General features: G+C 66.2%; 2 protein-coding genes across 8 annotated transcripts in view; one reads left to right on the top strand and one right to left on the bottom strand.

The window, feature by feature from the left end:
• Positions 1 to 1,766: 1,766 nt before the first annotated feature.
• Positions 1,767 to 7,303, top strand: BTBD17 (BTB domain containing 17). Of its 2 annotated transcripts, XM_044983197.1 has the most exons (4): positions 1,767 to 1,962; positions 3,970 to 4,246; positions 5,301 to 6,369; positions 7,198 to 7,303. In XM_044983197.1, the coding sequence occupies exons 1-4, from the start codon at positions 1,869 to 1,871 to the stop codon at positions 7,294 to 7,296; spliced, it is 1,539 nt and encodes a 512-aa protein (XP_044839132.1). In that variant the 5' UTR covers positions 1,767 to 1,868; the 3' UTR covers positions 7,297 to 7,303. The 2 variants fall into 2 exon arrangements, with proteins under 2 accessions (XP_044839132.1, XP_044839134.1); XM_044983199.1 differs by having other exon boundaries at positions 5,301 to 7,277.
• Positions 7,304 to 8,169: 866 nt separating this feature from the next.
• The window catches only part of KIF19 (kinesin family member 19), a 28,955-nt gene continuing 23,294 nt past the window's right edge, over positions 8,170 to 13,830 (bottom strand). For 5 of the 6 annotated variants that reach the window (XM_044983192.1, XM_044983193.1, XM_044983194.1 and 2 more), the window contains 5 exons: positions 13,127 to 13,232; positions 12,489 to 12,585; positions 11,474 to 11,871; positions 10,594 to 10,738; positions 8,170 to 9,791 (listed from right to left, as the gene is read on the bottom strand). In XM_044983192.1, coding sequence (XP_044839127.1) covers positions 9,640 to 9,791; positions 10,594 to 10,738; positions 11,474 to 11,871; positions 12,489 to 12,585; positions 13,127 to 13,232 — 898 coding nt within the window. In that variant the 3' untranslated portion in view covers positions 8,170 to 9,639. The remainder of the gene's footprint in view (positions 9,792 to 10,593; positions 10,739 to 11,473; positions 11,872 to 12,488; positions 12,586 to 13,126; positions 13,233 to 13,830) is intronic. The other variant, XR_006572901.1, reaches the window with a different exon arrangement.

Here is a 13,830-nt window from a genome sequence, read left to right as displayed (position 1 = left end):
CACTGGAACAATTCCCCAAGGGGCCTGGTGGATTCGTCATCATGGGCAATTTTGCAATGAAGCTGGGATGTTTGCTACAAGCTCTGCCCTAGGGGATTGTGTGGGGCAGGTCTCTGGCCTGTGCTCTGCAGGGGGTCAGACGAGATGACCACAACGGTCCCGTCTGGCCCTGGAATCGATGACTCTCCACCTCCCATCTTGGTTCAGGCTGAGAGCTCTTTGGGGCAGCGTCCGGCACAATGGGGCCTCAGGCTCAGTTTGCTCCCGTAATACACAGAAATACGTAGGGTGGGGAGGGGCCAGGTGACCCCCAAGCCCCTCTCCCTGCTCAGCTAGCAGCCCCACCGGTTCTCTGCCTGGCCCTCACAGCACACTAAGTGCTTTGCAGGTAAGGTGCCTGCCCCTTTGCCCCAGACGGTGGGGAGAGGGTTACAGTGCCTGGGCTGGGGGAGACAGGGAGACCCAGGCGCCTGGCCAGTGGGTCTCCCAGGGCAGAGCAGATGGGGGTCAGTTAGCCGTGAGGGGTGGAGGGAGCGAGGGGGCTGAGGGCGTGGTGGGAACTGAGTGGTGTGGGGTCTCCTGGGCACTGGTGTGGGGCTGGCCGTTGTCTGAGCTCTGTAGACATCTGGAGACCTGGACGTTCAGATTAGCCACCAAAGCGCCCCCGATGCCGGGGAGAAAGCAGCGCCAGCACGGCTGCCAGCGCCAGCCTCCGGTGCCGAGCTCTGCCATCCAACGGGGGGCGGGGGGAAGCAAGGACACGTCATCGATGTCCTGGCAGCCCGGGCCCAAGCGATCGACCGGCTGTGCTTTGCCAGCCGCTCCGGCTGCAGCAGGACACGCTCACAGGAAGGTCAAACACCTTGTGTCAGCAGCTAGTGCCCATCACTCGGGCAGGCTGGCATCAGGCACACCTCTCCCGGGTGTGCACGGCCCAGGCCCTTTTCTACCAGCGTCGTGTGACACCAGTGTGCTGGGCCCAGTGAAAATGTTCAGCTGCCGTGGGGGGCCAATTCCTGTCCCCAGTGTAAATCCGGAGCGACTCCACTGACTCTGATGGGGCTGATTCCCTCTGACCCCGGTGTAAATCCGGAGCGATGCTACTGAATCCAGTGGGGGCCGATTCATCTGACACCAGCGTAACCCAGTAGTGATGTTACTGACTCCAAGGGGGCTGATGCCCCGTGACCCCAGTGTAAATCCAGAGCGACTCTGCTGACTCCGATGGGGCCGATTCCCCGTGACCCCGGTGTAAATCCAGAGCGACTCTGCTGACTCTGAAGGGGGGCTGATTCCCCGTGACCCCGGTGTAAATCCGGAGTGACTCTGCTGACTCCGAAGGGGCCGATTCCCCGTGACCCCGGTGTAAATCCGGAGTGACTCTGCTGACTCTGAAGGGGCCGATTCCCCGTGGCCCTGGTGTAAATCAGGAGCGACTCTGCTGACTGCGCTGCCCTGTGACCCTGCTGCAGACAGGCCCAGCCCTTCCAAGCCAGCGGGGCTGCCCGAGCGAGCCGTACCCACGCCCGTCGAGCGCACAGAGCGGGCTCAAGTGGGAACACGCGTTGGCATTTCGTGGCCTGAGCTCCTTCAGCGCAGGCTGCCAGGCGCTGGCGGGCGGGGGTGGGGGGGGCCCAGGGCAGCCCAGCCACCCCGGGGACAAGCTGCCAGCGGGCGGGCGGGCGCGCCACCGTGCTGAAAAGGAATCAATTCACCATCTGAAGTGGTTTCCTTGGTAACAGCTGTTGTCCGTTTCCACCAATCAATGGCGCGGGGCTGGGAGGGTCAGTGGCCTACATAAGGAGTCAGGGCGGCACATCACCCGCTCAGTGCAGGGCTGATCCCCTTCGCCAGGCGCTGGCAGAGCCATGGCTGGGCTGCTGGGGGCCAGGCCGGCCGTGCCCCGGCGAGGGGGCTGCAGCTGGGCCACCTTCCTGCTGCTCCTACTCCCCGTCCAAGCAGGTAAGGGAGGGCGCCTGGCTGCTGAGCTGTGGGGGCAGCGCCAGGGACTGATGGGGGCGGGGGGCCAGGGCGGGGCAAAGCCGACGGCTCTGGGGAAGGGGCCTGGGTATCCAGACAACGTTCCTGGCACTGCTGGGAAAGGGGCTGCACTGGCAGCTGATTGGGGCCACAGGACAGCCAGAGACTGGGGCATCCACCTTGACCTTGCAACTTGGGCCATTCAGCTCTCAGCCGAGCCCGCGCCCCGATGGCGCCCTGGGGTGCTAGTGCCCCAGCCAGGCCCATGGGTGCGGCGAATCCGCGCCAGGACGGAGCGGCCAGGCCCCGAGCTGCGGTGGGACGGGAACGGCCCCCCGCCCCTCCGGCCTGGCTTGCAAGCAAGTTGCTAATCCCCGCTCAGCTGGGCTTAGTGGGGAGCTCGTCTGTGCGGGGAAGCGTAATCCGCAGGAGAACCACCGACAATGTGGATTTAAGAGCTATAATAGCGGGCCAAATTCACCGCGGGTGCAAGCAGCTCCGGCTCCAGGGAAGTCGAGGCAATCGTGCCTGCCACGTAGGCCAGTGCCACGGGGCTGGGTGCCAGGCAGAGGGAGCCGACAGGCCCTGCCGTTGGTGCCCAAGTTGGGGGCATTTCCTGCTCTCTGGATAACAGTCACAGACCCAGTCACCGCTGGCTTTTCGGGACGGATCCACAAACAGCGCGAGTTTGCTCCGGGCGCTGTCCCTTGAAGGAGCGATTCCTCCCCCCAGCCCTGCATCTCCTCCCGTCCTGGCTGAGCAGCGGGAGCAGGAAGCTGCTGGAAAGCAGCACAGGGAAACGTGGCTTGGCAGCTGGGTTTAATTCATCCCGTTAGCTAAGTGGCAGCGTTTTCATTGAGTTAATGACGGGCTGCGAGTCAGTCAGGGTGGCTGGGAGCCAGCTCCTCGGGCTTAGCAAATACCCGCTCTGGTAGCCAGGGCCGGGGGAACCTCCCCCACTAGCTGGGATCGCCTCTGGGGGAGTGGGCAGCTGGTGCTGGGGGGCAGCCGGCACTGGGGGAGCAGCAGAAGTGTGTGCCATGCTCCCAGTCGCTCCATGAGGTGGGTGGCCAGTGAGCCCGTGGCCCATGCAAGAGACTGGGGTCCTCTGGGAACAGGCCAGCTGCGTAAGCCGTTTCTTCTTGCAAGGGGGTTCCCAGCAGCTCAGCTGTGGGGCAGGGAGCGGCACCGAAGCCCCAGAGTCGAGTAGCCTCTGGCTACCGCATCTGGAACTGGAACCCAAGGCCAGCTGACAATTTCCCAGCCAGCTGCCAGCCCTGCGGGGGGTTGGAGCCGCGTGTCCCCGGCCCAGGGCTCGGATCCTGCCCTCCTGCGCACACGTTACGCTGATCTTCCAGGAGCTGTTCCAGAGCCAGGGGCCCTTCTGCCGTCCGGGGAGAACGAACCCGCAGCACAATGATAACGTCCCAGGGCAGGTTTCTCCTCCCACTGCCCCCCGAGAGACCAGGGCCTGCGATCAGAACCAGCTGGGACGCAGGGCAAGCCCAGGAATGGAACGGGTCATGCTGGTTCTTTGTGGTTCCTCTCAGGGCACCAGGGGGGCGCGGGCTGAGTCCTCCGGGGCCGGGGAATGGCTGGACGAACTCCCGGGTCCCTTCCAGCCCTGACTTGGGGGCGTTTGTATCTCATCCTAGAGGACTGCAGGGGGCTGGGCCGGGGCCCCCCCCGTGAACCCTTTGCAAGCGGTGCAGAGAGGCTGTGGGTTACAGCACGTTGTGTTGCGGCTTCCTGTGCCTGCCCACAGCACCCCCCTCACCTCCACTACTGTGCCCACAACCCCTCCTCATCCCCCCTATTCCCACCCTCCTCCCAGCCCCATGTGCCATTCCCAGCCCCCGCCAGCCATCGCGCCCAGGTGCCATCGCCATGGGCTGGCCTGGCCCCCGCTCTCCCAGACAACCCCCATGTGTCCTGCCCCCCAGCCCCCTGCACATACCCACCGTTCAGCGTGTCTGTCCCCCCGCACAGCCCAGAAAGCGGATCTCAGCGGCGAGGCCGCCGGGGCCACCATTAACCACTCGCTGGCGCTGATCCACCGGCTGCAGGAGCTGCTGCAGGACGGCAACGCCAGCGACACCACGCTGCGGGTGCGCACCGCCGGCTCCGACGAGGTCAAGGTCTTCCACACCCACCAGCTGCTCCTGGCCCTGCAGAGCGAAGCCTTCGAGAGCCTCCTGCACAACCAGACCATGGTGACGCTGCACGAGCCGGCCGACAACGCCGCGCTCTTCGAGAAGTTCATCAGGTGTGTGTGTGTGTGGGGGGGGCTCTGACTGCCCTGGGCAGGTGGGGGAGCAGGGCACTGACACCCCTGGGCGGGTGGGGTGGGGGGAACCTCCTCACACAGGGGACCAGGCCACTGGCACCACTCCCCCATCTGGAGAGAGGCTGGGCACAGGGAGAGCCGGACAGGCCTGGTGCCAGCTACAGCACGAGCCAGGAAAATACTGGCAGAGGGGCTGAGAGAAGAGGGGAGGGAGGGTATCAGCGGGGCCGGCTCCAGGCACCAGCAAAGGAAGCAGGTGCTTGGGGCCGCCAAGGGGCGGCAGTCTGGCAGCAGGTCCCTCAGTCCCTCTCGGAGGGAAGGACCCGCCGCCGGATTGCCAGCAAAGAATGAAGCGGCGCGGTAAAGCTGCCGCCAAAGTGCCGCCAATGGGACGGCAAAAAAGCTAGAGCCGGCCCTGGGTATCAGGGCTACAGGGCCCCCACTACCAGGGAGCTGGGCTCAAACCCTCATAGGGGAGCTGCACAGAGACGTCCCAGTCTGCCCCAGACCACACCAACAGTTTAGCTTAGGGTGACCAGATGTCCTGATTTGATAGGAACAGTCCCGATATTTGGGGCTTTTCCTTATATAGGCACCTATGACCCCCCACCCCCGGCCCGATTTTTCACACTTGTTGTCTGGTCACCCTAGTTGTCTGGCTGTGGGTCGGGGTCGAGGGGCACCGGCAGAGCTGGCGGAGGGGAGTCCAGGGCTGGGCTAGCAGGGGGCAGTGGGTCGGGATTGAGGGGCACCGGCAGAGCTGTGGGCAGGGGGAACCCAGGGCTGGGATAGCAGGGGCAGTGGGTCGGGATTGAGGGGCACCGGCAGAGCTGGAGGAGGGGAGTCCAGGGCTGGGCTAGCAGGGGCTGTGGGTCGGGATTGAGGGGCACCGGCAGAGCTGGCGGAGGGGAGTCCAGGGCTGGGCTAGCAGGGGGCTGTGGGTCGGGATTGAGGGGCACCGGCAGAGCTGCCCTTCCCCAGGAGGTGTGGGGAGAGCTAACGCCGGGGGTGCTGTGTCACTCTTTGCGCCCAGGTATCTGTACTGCGGGGAGATCTCCATCCTGTTGCACCAGGCCATCCCTCTGCACCGCCTCGCTAGCAAATACCGCGTCTCCACGCTCCAGCGCGGGGTGGCCGAGTACATGAAGAGCCACCTGGCCAGCGAGTCCAGCCAGGGCCACGTGGTCGGCTGGTATCACTACGCAGTGAAGATCGGGGACGCGGGCTTGCAGGAGAGCTGCCTGCAGTTCCTGGCCTGGAACCTCTCGGCCGTCATGGGCGGCGCCGAGTGGGTCACGGTGAGCGCGGAGCTGCTGGTGCTGCTGCTGGAGCGCTCCGACCTGGTGCTGCACAGCGAGCTGGAGCTGTACACCGCCGTCGAGGAGTGGCTGGGCCGCAAGCAGCCCGAAGCCCCCGTGGTGGTGAAGCTGCTGCGCTCCATCCGCTATGCCATGATCCCCCCCAGCCACCTGTTCCACCTGCAGAAGCAGTCGGCGGTGATGGTGCGGCACTACGGGGCCATCCAGGACCTGCTCTTCCAGGCCTTCCAGTTCCACTCCGCCTCCCCCATCCACTTCGCCAAGTACTTCGACGTCAACTGTAGCATGTTCCTGCCCCGCAACTACCTCTCCAGCTCCTGGGGCTCCCCGTGGGTCATCAGCAACCCGGCCCGCGATGACCGCAGCACCAGCTTCCAAACCCAGCTGGGCCCCAGCAACCACGACGCCAGCAAGCGGGTGACCTGGAACGTCCTCTTCTCCCCGCGCTGGCTGCCCGTCAGCCTGCGCCCCGTCTACTCGGACTCTGTCTCTGGAGCCATCCAGTCCATCCGGATCGAGGACGGGCGGCCCCGGCTGGTGATCACCCCGGCTATGACCAGCTCCGACTTCGCGGGCGTCAGCTTCCAGAAGACCGTCCTGGTGGGGGTACGGCAGCAGGGGCGAATCTTCGTGAGACACGCCTACAGCTTCCACCAGAGCACGGACGAGCTGGCCGATTTCCTGGCGCACGCCGACCTGCAGAAGCGCACCTCCGAGTACCTGATCGACAACTCCCTGCACCTGCACCTGATTGTCAAGCCTGTCTACCACTCGCTGATCAAGGTCAGGAAGTAGCTGGGCAGAAAGGTGCTGGGGACTGGCTGCTCAGGGTGACCCCGTAGCCTGGCGCGCTGGGCCCAGACCCTGGAGAGGGCGGCCTGTGCCCTGCGCAGAGAACCGCTGAGCTCACAAAGCTGGGGGGTTCCTAGACAGAAGTGAATTAAAGCAGCGAGATTGTTTCCAGAGATGTACCTGCAAGGGCAGCTCCGCCCCTTCCGACTTCAGGGCCCCTGTGGGCTGGGCGGGGGATGACCACGGCGCCACGTCTCCCCCAGGCTGGGCTCTCGGGGTGCTGGGAGGGTCAGAGCCTGCGGATACAGGCAATGGAAGAGGTGTCCCCCCTTGGGAGGACACTGAGAACCAAGCCCCTGAGTGTCTCTCTTCAAAATTCAACCTCCGCCCCCCGGCCCTTTTAAAGCTAGTTCTGTTGTCTGCTGCGTGCACCCACCCCCAGCTCCCAAGAGGGTCTGACACACACTGTCACTCCAGGCTTGGAGCAGGGAGGGCTTGTCTGCACTGGCAGGTTCCACCATGGGAACCAGCCAGGTCCCCACCCAACGCTCCCATCGCTGGCTCTCTGGGCATCCTCCGGGCCAGTCATCCCGGCTCCCAGCGCGGTGGGAGTCCCAGCCTGGCAGTGCTAGCGCAGGGCACCCTGGTGGGGGTAACCGAGGGAATTCAGAGTGGAGGAGGGATTCGCCCACTCATCTCCCCCGGTTCTGCTGCACCTTCTGACCCGGCTGAGCCACTCAGAGCCCCCCGCGCTGCATCACGGGACGTGCCAGGCTGGGAGTTCCCAGCACGTGCTGCGTTCTCCTCTCCTCCTTCCAGGGACCTGACGGACAGACAGACACCGGCTGCTTCTCTTTGCCTCCCGGGCGCTGCTCGGGGCCTCCTGGACAAACGCCACTTGCACCAACTTCCAAATAAACGGCCGAAAAAGAGCCTCTGGGTGGTGCTGCTTTCAGGGGGGCTGTCTTGTAGCATCGCAGACGTTCCCTCTCTCGGGACGTCGGCCTGAAACGCTGCTCCCAACAGGTAGCAGGGTGACCTCCGGCCTTCTGCCCCGGGGGCTCACGGGCCCCAAAGCCGGAAGGGACCATTCTGACCTGCCTAGCCCGGGCCAGAGCCCCTCGCCCTGCCTGGAGCCCGGCACCGCTCTCTGGGTCGAACGGTTCCCACGATTCTGGGGGCTCTGAACAGCGGCAGCTTCGCTGAGCCCGAATTGCTTCCAAAACAGCCGGGTAAACCTGGCCCAGCTCGCGCCCCATGGCCACGGCAAACGCTGGGCACAGCCGGGAATGGGGCCCGCCTGGTGGTGAGGCTCCTTTACCGCGGGGTAATAGATGGTGAACAGATGGTTCAGTTAACGCTTAAATCAATTGTCAGGGACCAAGAGGCTGTTCATAACCACGTGTAACACCTGGGCTTCCGGAGCCATCCGGACCAGACGCCAGCCATGGCTGCTGGCCTCTAACAGGTAGCACTTGATATTAACCCTTTATGCCCAGAACCCTGGTATCGAGTGACCCGCGAGCAAACCCCGCCCCGAGACACAGCCCTGTGGGAGGGGCTGGCCAAGACACAGCGGAATGAAATGACTGGCCCAAGTCACACAGTCAGTGGCAGAGGCTGGAGCAGAGCGCAGGGCTCGTTGCCAGCTGCCCTGGCCCTCAGAGCGGGCCCCAGTTGGGAACTCGCGCCAGCCTCCCCAAAGACAAGGAAAACAAGCAACCGAATGCTGCAGAAGCACAACTGAACCGGGCCAGGGAATCTCAACAAATCACTTTTAATTTAGCTTTAACAAGAGGAATAAGAAACAACGTTGCCAGGTAAAAAACCCAGGTTCAGAGTCCCGGGACTTACCCGCAGAGCCCAGGACGGCCCCAGCAGCCCCACAGCCAATGGGTCGAGCCCATGGACTAGGCCCCGCAGTGAGCCCCCCTGCCCCAGCCCCTGTTGCTGCAGGGCTCCCAGGCCTGGCTGGATTCCAGTGCCACCCTAGCTGCACCACAAGGGCCTGGTCCTGAGCACGGCAGGTCCCGTTGGCCATGCTAGGGCAGGACTGGGCCCTGGCCAGGTGGAGTTTGGCAACACGATTTATTTACAGAGTAACCAAGCCAGCACCAGGGTCCCCACGCCTCCTGCCATGCCCGGGAGCTCCCCTCCCTGCCTCCACTCACCCCAGGAGCTGGGAGGGCAGGAGACCACTGCGGGGGCACCCCCTGCCTTCCCCCCAAGACACCCGCAGACAATCCTCAGCCACAGCTGGCCCCGGGGGAGCAGAGCCGGGGGGCCCTGAACTCCCCACTGACGGTGCACACGCGCCGTGGGTTCAGTAAGGGAGGGCCGGGGGTGCCCCCAGCCGGATTCATGGCCACCAGCTTTCCAGCAGGCCAGTCCTGCTGTTATTCTGCCAGCAGGGGGTGCTGCTGAGCACTGGGAGACCCTCCAGGGACTGGGATCTGCAGCCCCAGGGGAGCAAGGGAGTGACATGGGGGGCTGCAAACCCGAGGCCGGCGGTGCAGGCAGGGCATCAGTCCCTGTGGACTCAGGGAGCTGCAGCATTGACCGGCCGTGTGGGGCACCCGTGGGGGCAGAGCCCTGGGCGCAGTGCAGCCGGCACGGCGGGGTAGCAGGCAGGTGTATGTGGGTGGCAGCGGTCACAGAAAGCTCTGGGGTGTGAAGGGAGTGTGGCACCCTGAGCCCAGCCCACGCCCGGAGGCCAGCAGTCCGGAGGGAAGGCAGAGGGCAGCAAACCACAGGGCTTGAGCTGCATGGGTGCTTGGCGTCCGTCCACACGGGGTCAGCGGGATGCCCGGCGCTCCATTGCCCCCACCTGCCCCACGGCAGCTGGGGCGTGGGGCTGTGAACAGAGCGACGGGCTGGGAACAGGCGCTGGCCACCAGCTGAGCGACTCTTCAGAGGGAGCTCCTGTAACCCTCGGCAAGGGGGACGCGGCGGCCTGAGTGCTTCCCGGGCGGAGACGGCCGGATGGAGGGGTAGCGAGAACGTGTCCGGACGGCTGCAGGAGGGACAGACTCCAGCAGCCAGGGCTGCGGGGCAGCCGGGAGGAGGGAGAGAATCAGCCGTCCATGAGAACGATGTTGGTAAACCCCTTTCCTCCTGCAGGCTCCAGGCCCCGCGCCCTGCTCGCCCCCCCAGTCCCGGCAGCGGCTGGGCACGCCAAGCCAAGCCTCCAGGACAGTCCTGCCAGGCCCAGGCTTCCCAAGCCCCTGCGCTCCCAGGGCGGGGCTGTCTGCCCTCAGCCCGTCAATAGCGCCGGCTCCTGCCGTCCTTGGCGTAAGCGCTGGTGCCGTTCAGCGTGATGTAGCTCAGGCGGGGGCGCTGGCCGGGCTGGGGGCCTTTCTTCAAGCTGCCAGGATGAGGGAGGGGGAGCGGGAGAGACGCCGGGTCCCCCGGACCTGGGGGAGAGGGAAACAAGCAGACGAGGTTTGCAAAGTGGAGCCCGGCCCCGATCCGGGTCCCACAGCAGCCCCCTCCATGGGCCGCGCCCGCAGCACAGGACAGGGCACCCGACGGGCACAGCGGCCACAGGGCGGTAGCGGCCAAACATAAAGGGCCAGGAAGGCATGCTGGGAAAAAACGGCTCCTCTGTAAAGGGCTGGGCTGGGGAGACGTAGCAGGCGGCAGGGAAGGGGCCCTGGGGAGCCAGGCGCTCGGGTGCTGCCCCCAGCTCTGCTGTGCCAATGGTCCCTGGCTTCCGTTCTCTCCTCCCAGAGCCCCAGGGCTCATTGCGGGAGGAGCAGAGAACTGGCCCGTGACACAGCTCGTCCTGGGGGACACGGCGTGGCCAGCAGAAGGAGCTGGAGGTGGCCCCCCAAGGTGGGGGGGAGGGACCCTGGGAGGGCAGCGGGGGAGCGGCTGGCCCTGCTGTGGGCTGGGCAGTGCCCGGTGTGTGAGCAGAGAGAGGGCTCAGCCTTGGGCACCCCCATTTCCGACACAGAGACTGACGGGGGAGGGGCTAGGGAGGCCGCTCGTGCCCGGCCTGGGACGCCAGGCCCAGTTCCAGCAAGTCAGCCTGCAATGGAGGCGGGACCCCATGCCCGTGTGCTGCCTGGGGGCTGGAGCACGCTGCCACTGGCACCGAGGGGGATGCCCTGGCAGAAGTGAGTGCGGTGGCCCGGGCACGCTCTGTCCGGCACAGAGCCAGCGTGGGCAGCCGTGGCCGGGCGCCCTGGCCCCAGCCAGCTGAGGCTCACCCACCTGCATGCTGGCTCTGCGGGAGCCTCCCCTTGGCTTTGCCAGGCGCCTGGGGGTGTGACGCCGGCTGCCCCCCCGCCGGCATCCTGTGCTCAGAGTTGCTCTCGAGGGGGCGGCACCGGGTTACGTTGGGCTTCGGTCCTGGGAGCTGCAGGGGAGAAACGGTCACAGCGGCTCGGGGGCAAAGCTCAGCCCAGGGGGGAGGAGCCCTGGGACCTGGATCCCGAACCCTGAACCTCGGATCCAGGGTTACAGCCCCCCCACCCCCCGCCCACGCGAAAGGGAGCCCAGCATGCAGTGCATTGTGGGTAAGCTGCAGGCTCATCGTTGCCTGCCTGGCACCTGGCTCCTGCAGTGGGAGCCCCAGCCCCTCCTCCGCTCTGCGGGAGCAGCTCCGAGGGGATCGGATGGCCTGGGGACGGCATGTACCCCTGCTAGCGGGGGGGCTGGGGGCTGGCCCCAGAGGGGCTCTGCGGGAGCAGCTCCGAGGGGCTCGGCTGGCCTGGGGACGGCACGTACCCCTGCTAGCGGGGGGGCTGGGGGGCTGGCCCCAGAGGGGCTCTGCGGGAGCAGCTCCGAGGGGATCGGCTGGCCTGGGGACGGCACGTACCCCTGCTAGTGGGAGGGCTGGGGGGCTGGCCCCAGAGGGGCTCCGTGGGAGCAGCTCCGAGGGGCTCGGCTGGCCTGGGGACGGCACGTACCCCTGCTAGCGGGGGGGCTGGGGGGCTGGCCCCACAGGGGCTCTGCGGGAGCAGCTCCGAGGGGCTCGGCTGGCCTGGGGACGGCACGTACCCCTGCTAGCGGGGGGGCTGGGGGGCTGGCCCCACAGGGGCTCCGCGGGAGCAGCTCCGAGGGGCTCGGCTGGCCTGGGGACGGCACGTACCCCGTGGCCGGTGACCTCGAAGGACCTGGACCGTCGCTTCCGCCTTTTGCCGTCCAGCGACTCCTCCCTCTTCCCCAGCTTCTTGCTGCCCCGCTGGTGCCCCCGGAGCCAGGGCCCGGGGGAGTGGCTGGGGCGGCGGCGCGAGGCCGGCTCCCCGGTGCTGCTGGAGAGGTTGTCCTCGCTGGCGGCATGCTGCAGGCCGGGGCAGGGCGGGCGCCGGGAGGCCAGGGTCTCCGGGGAGAGGGGGTCTTCGCTCTCGCTCAGGGAGTGCAGCGACAGGCTGCTCCGCTCCTTCATGGGCTCCAGCAGGTGCAGCCGGTCGGGCGCCAGCACCCGGGAGCGGCGCCGGGCAGCCTTCACCACAATGCTCTTGGTGCTGCTCAGGATCTCCCTGCGCTCTGCAAAGAGCGGCGCCGGCGTGAGAGAGCGAGGGGCCCCCCCAGTCGTATGGTCCAGATCTGGGGGGTTGGGCCCCTCCCTGAACCCCCCACCCGGATCTGCAAACTGGAAGCATCGGACCCTCAGCCTCATCTTCACCATGCCCACGGTGCCCCTACCGCCCGGAGGGCAGACAGCCCACATCAGGGAAGAGAGCCGTCCCCGCAGGGCTCTGCGACCGGCAGCATTTTGTGGAGGGGGGGAATGGGGCGAGCACCGGCTACCCTGGACCCTGCGGTGGCTCCGTGGCTGTGATGAGACGGGTGGGGAGGGAGATGGCCCATTGCTGGTGCGCGTGGGCCGGCAATGCTACACATCGTACTCTGTACCATGCTGGGGGCCTGAGCCTCCCTGCCCAGCCCCCTATCTCCCCACGGTCTGGGGGCCTTGGGAATGGGATGGCCCCAAACCGAACCTAAGACATGACCCCCACCCCCACGTTACCCAGAAGCCCCTGACTCAGAGCGTGGGCGGCAGGAGCCGTTTGCCACCGTCCTGGCACCGTCTGTGCCTTCCCTTCCCCAGAGGAGGAGGTGACGGCGCAACTGGGCCCCACCCCACGCCAAGGGCTCCTCACCTCTGCGCGTCAGGGCGACGTCCGAGCAGTTCTCGCTGCTGTCCGGGGAGGAGTTGGGGTGGCTCTCCAGGCTGGTCAGGCTCCCCCGGTGCAGGTACTGGGGGAGAGACGGGAGGTGAGCGCCTGTGGCCACTGCCTGTGGCAGAAATAGCAGCTGGCAAAGGGCGCTGCTCTGCACTCGCTGCCTGCCCGGTCGGGCTGGGACAGGACCGGCGAGGGCAGGGCAGAAAGGTGGTAAAAAGCCCAGAGCCCAGCCCTGCCCAGGGTAAACCCAGAGCAACCCCAGCCTGACGCCAGGCAGCGTGAGCAGAATCTGGCCCAGTTTCCATCGGAGTTTTCGGTTATGAATCACCCACACTCGGTAACCGCCGTCGAGCTCGGAGCCCCGGGGGGCGGGCGCTGCACAGACAGTGAGGAACAGCTCCTGCCCCAGAGGGCTCCTGGGCTGAAGCGGCCAGGCTGACAAGGCGGAAACCGAGGCACGGCAGGCCAGTGGTGGGGCTGGGAGTAACCCCAGGACTCCTGGCTCTGTGCAGCGCTCCAGCTACTAGTCAACGCTGCCTTTCACGCAGGCGCGTCCGTGCCCTGGGCCCCCGGCATCACCCACACAGGGGCCTTTCCCACGCTGCCCCATGCACCTCTTGGGTCACCATGCCGTTCACGTGGATCGGGGGCGGGGTCAGCACAGCCGAACTCTTGATCTGCCGCACCCGAGAGCTGGTCCTGAACACCTGGGGCGGGTCGCTGCCGGAGAGGAAAAGTCGCCCATCACACCCAGAGCAGAGACACGGCACAGAGCGAGGGGAAGTGCTGAATTCACACGCACGGGCCGCTGTGCTGAGAGGCTAATGGCTCCCGTCGGTGGAGTCTTGGATCCAAAGCCCAGCCCAGACCTCAGGAAAGCCAATGGCTCTGCCGGCTGCCCCAGTGCAGGCTCAAGGAGGAGCAGTCAAGCCCGTGTATCTGGCAAAGGCAGCAGCGAACCGGAGCTGCCGCGTGGCAGGACAGAGCCAAGCCGTATGGCCAGACATTTCCCTAGCTGCAAACGCGGGACTAGGCCGCGGGTTGCAGCCGGGCGTTGCACCAGGAAGCCAGGAGCAGCAGTGGCGTGACACGGATGGGAAGCAGAGACAGAGCTACTTGGGCACAGCGTGGCAGGAGGGGCGGCCGTGGGGGGTTCTGAGCTAGGAAGCTGCCTGCTGCTGTTTGTTCCTACTGTGCTGGGGGAACAGGACTTTTGTAAATGAACAAAAACGTCGCTGACTCCGTGTCCGTTTCTCCTCCCAGCCCCACACATCAGGGAAGGGCTGTGGCTGAAGGGGCAGCGAGGAGGTTCCCTTTG

The sequence above is a fragment of the Mauremys mutica genome, chromosome 12, assembly GCF_020497125.1.
Source record: "Mauremys mutica isolate MM-2020 ecotype Southern chromosome 12, ASM2049712v1, whole genome shotgun sequence".
Classification (NCBI taxonomy): domain Eukaryota; kingdom Metazoa; phylum Chordata; order Testudines; family Geoemydidae; genus Mauremys; species Mauremys mutica.
Note: the sequence above shows the minus strand (reverse complement) of the source record. Positions and strands in the feature narration are given on the sequence as shown.

Excerpts from the sequence above, each read along its gene's own strand:
- BTBD17 (XM_044983197.1), top strand. The coding sequence starts at position 1,869 with ATGGCTGGGCTGCTGGGGGCCAGGCCGGCCGTGCCCCGGCGAGGGGGC. Across the intron at positions 1,963-3,969 it reads CCTACTCCCCGTCCAAGCAG|CCCAGAAAGCGGATCTCAGC; the intron begins GTAAGGGAGGGC and ends CCCCCCGCACAG. Across the intron at positions 4,247-5,300 it reads CTCTTCGAGAAGTTCATCAG|GTATCTGTACTGCGGGGAGA; the intron begins GTGTGTGTGTGT and ends CTTTGCGCCCAG.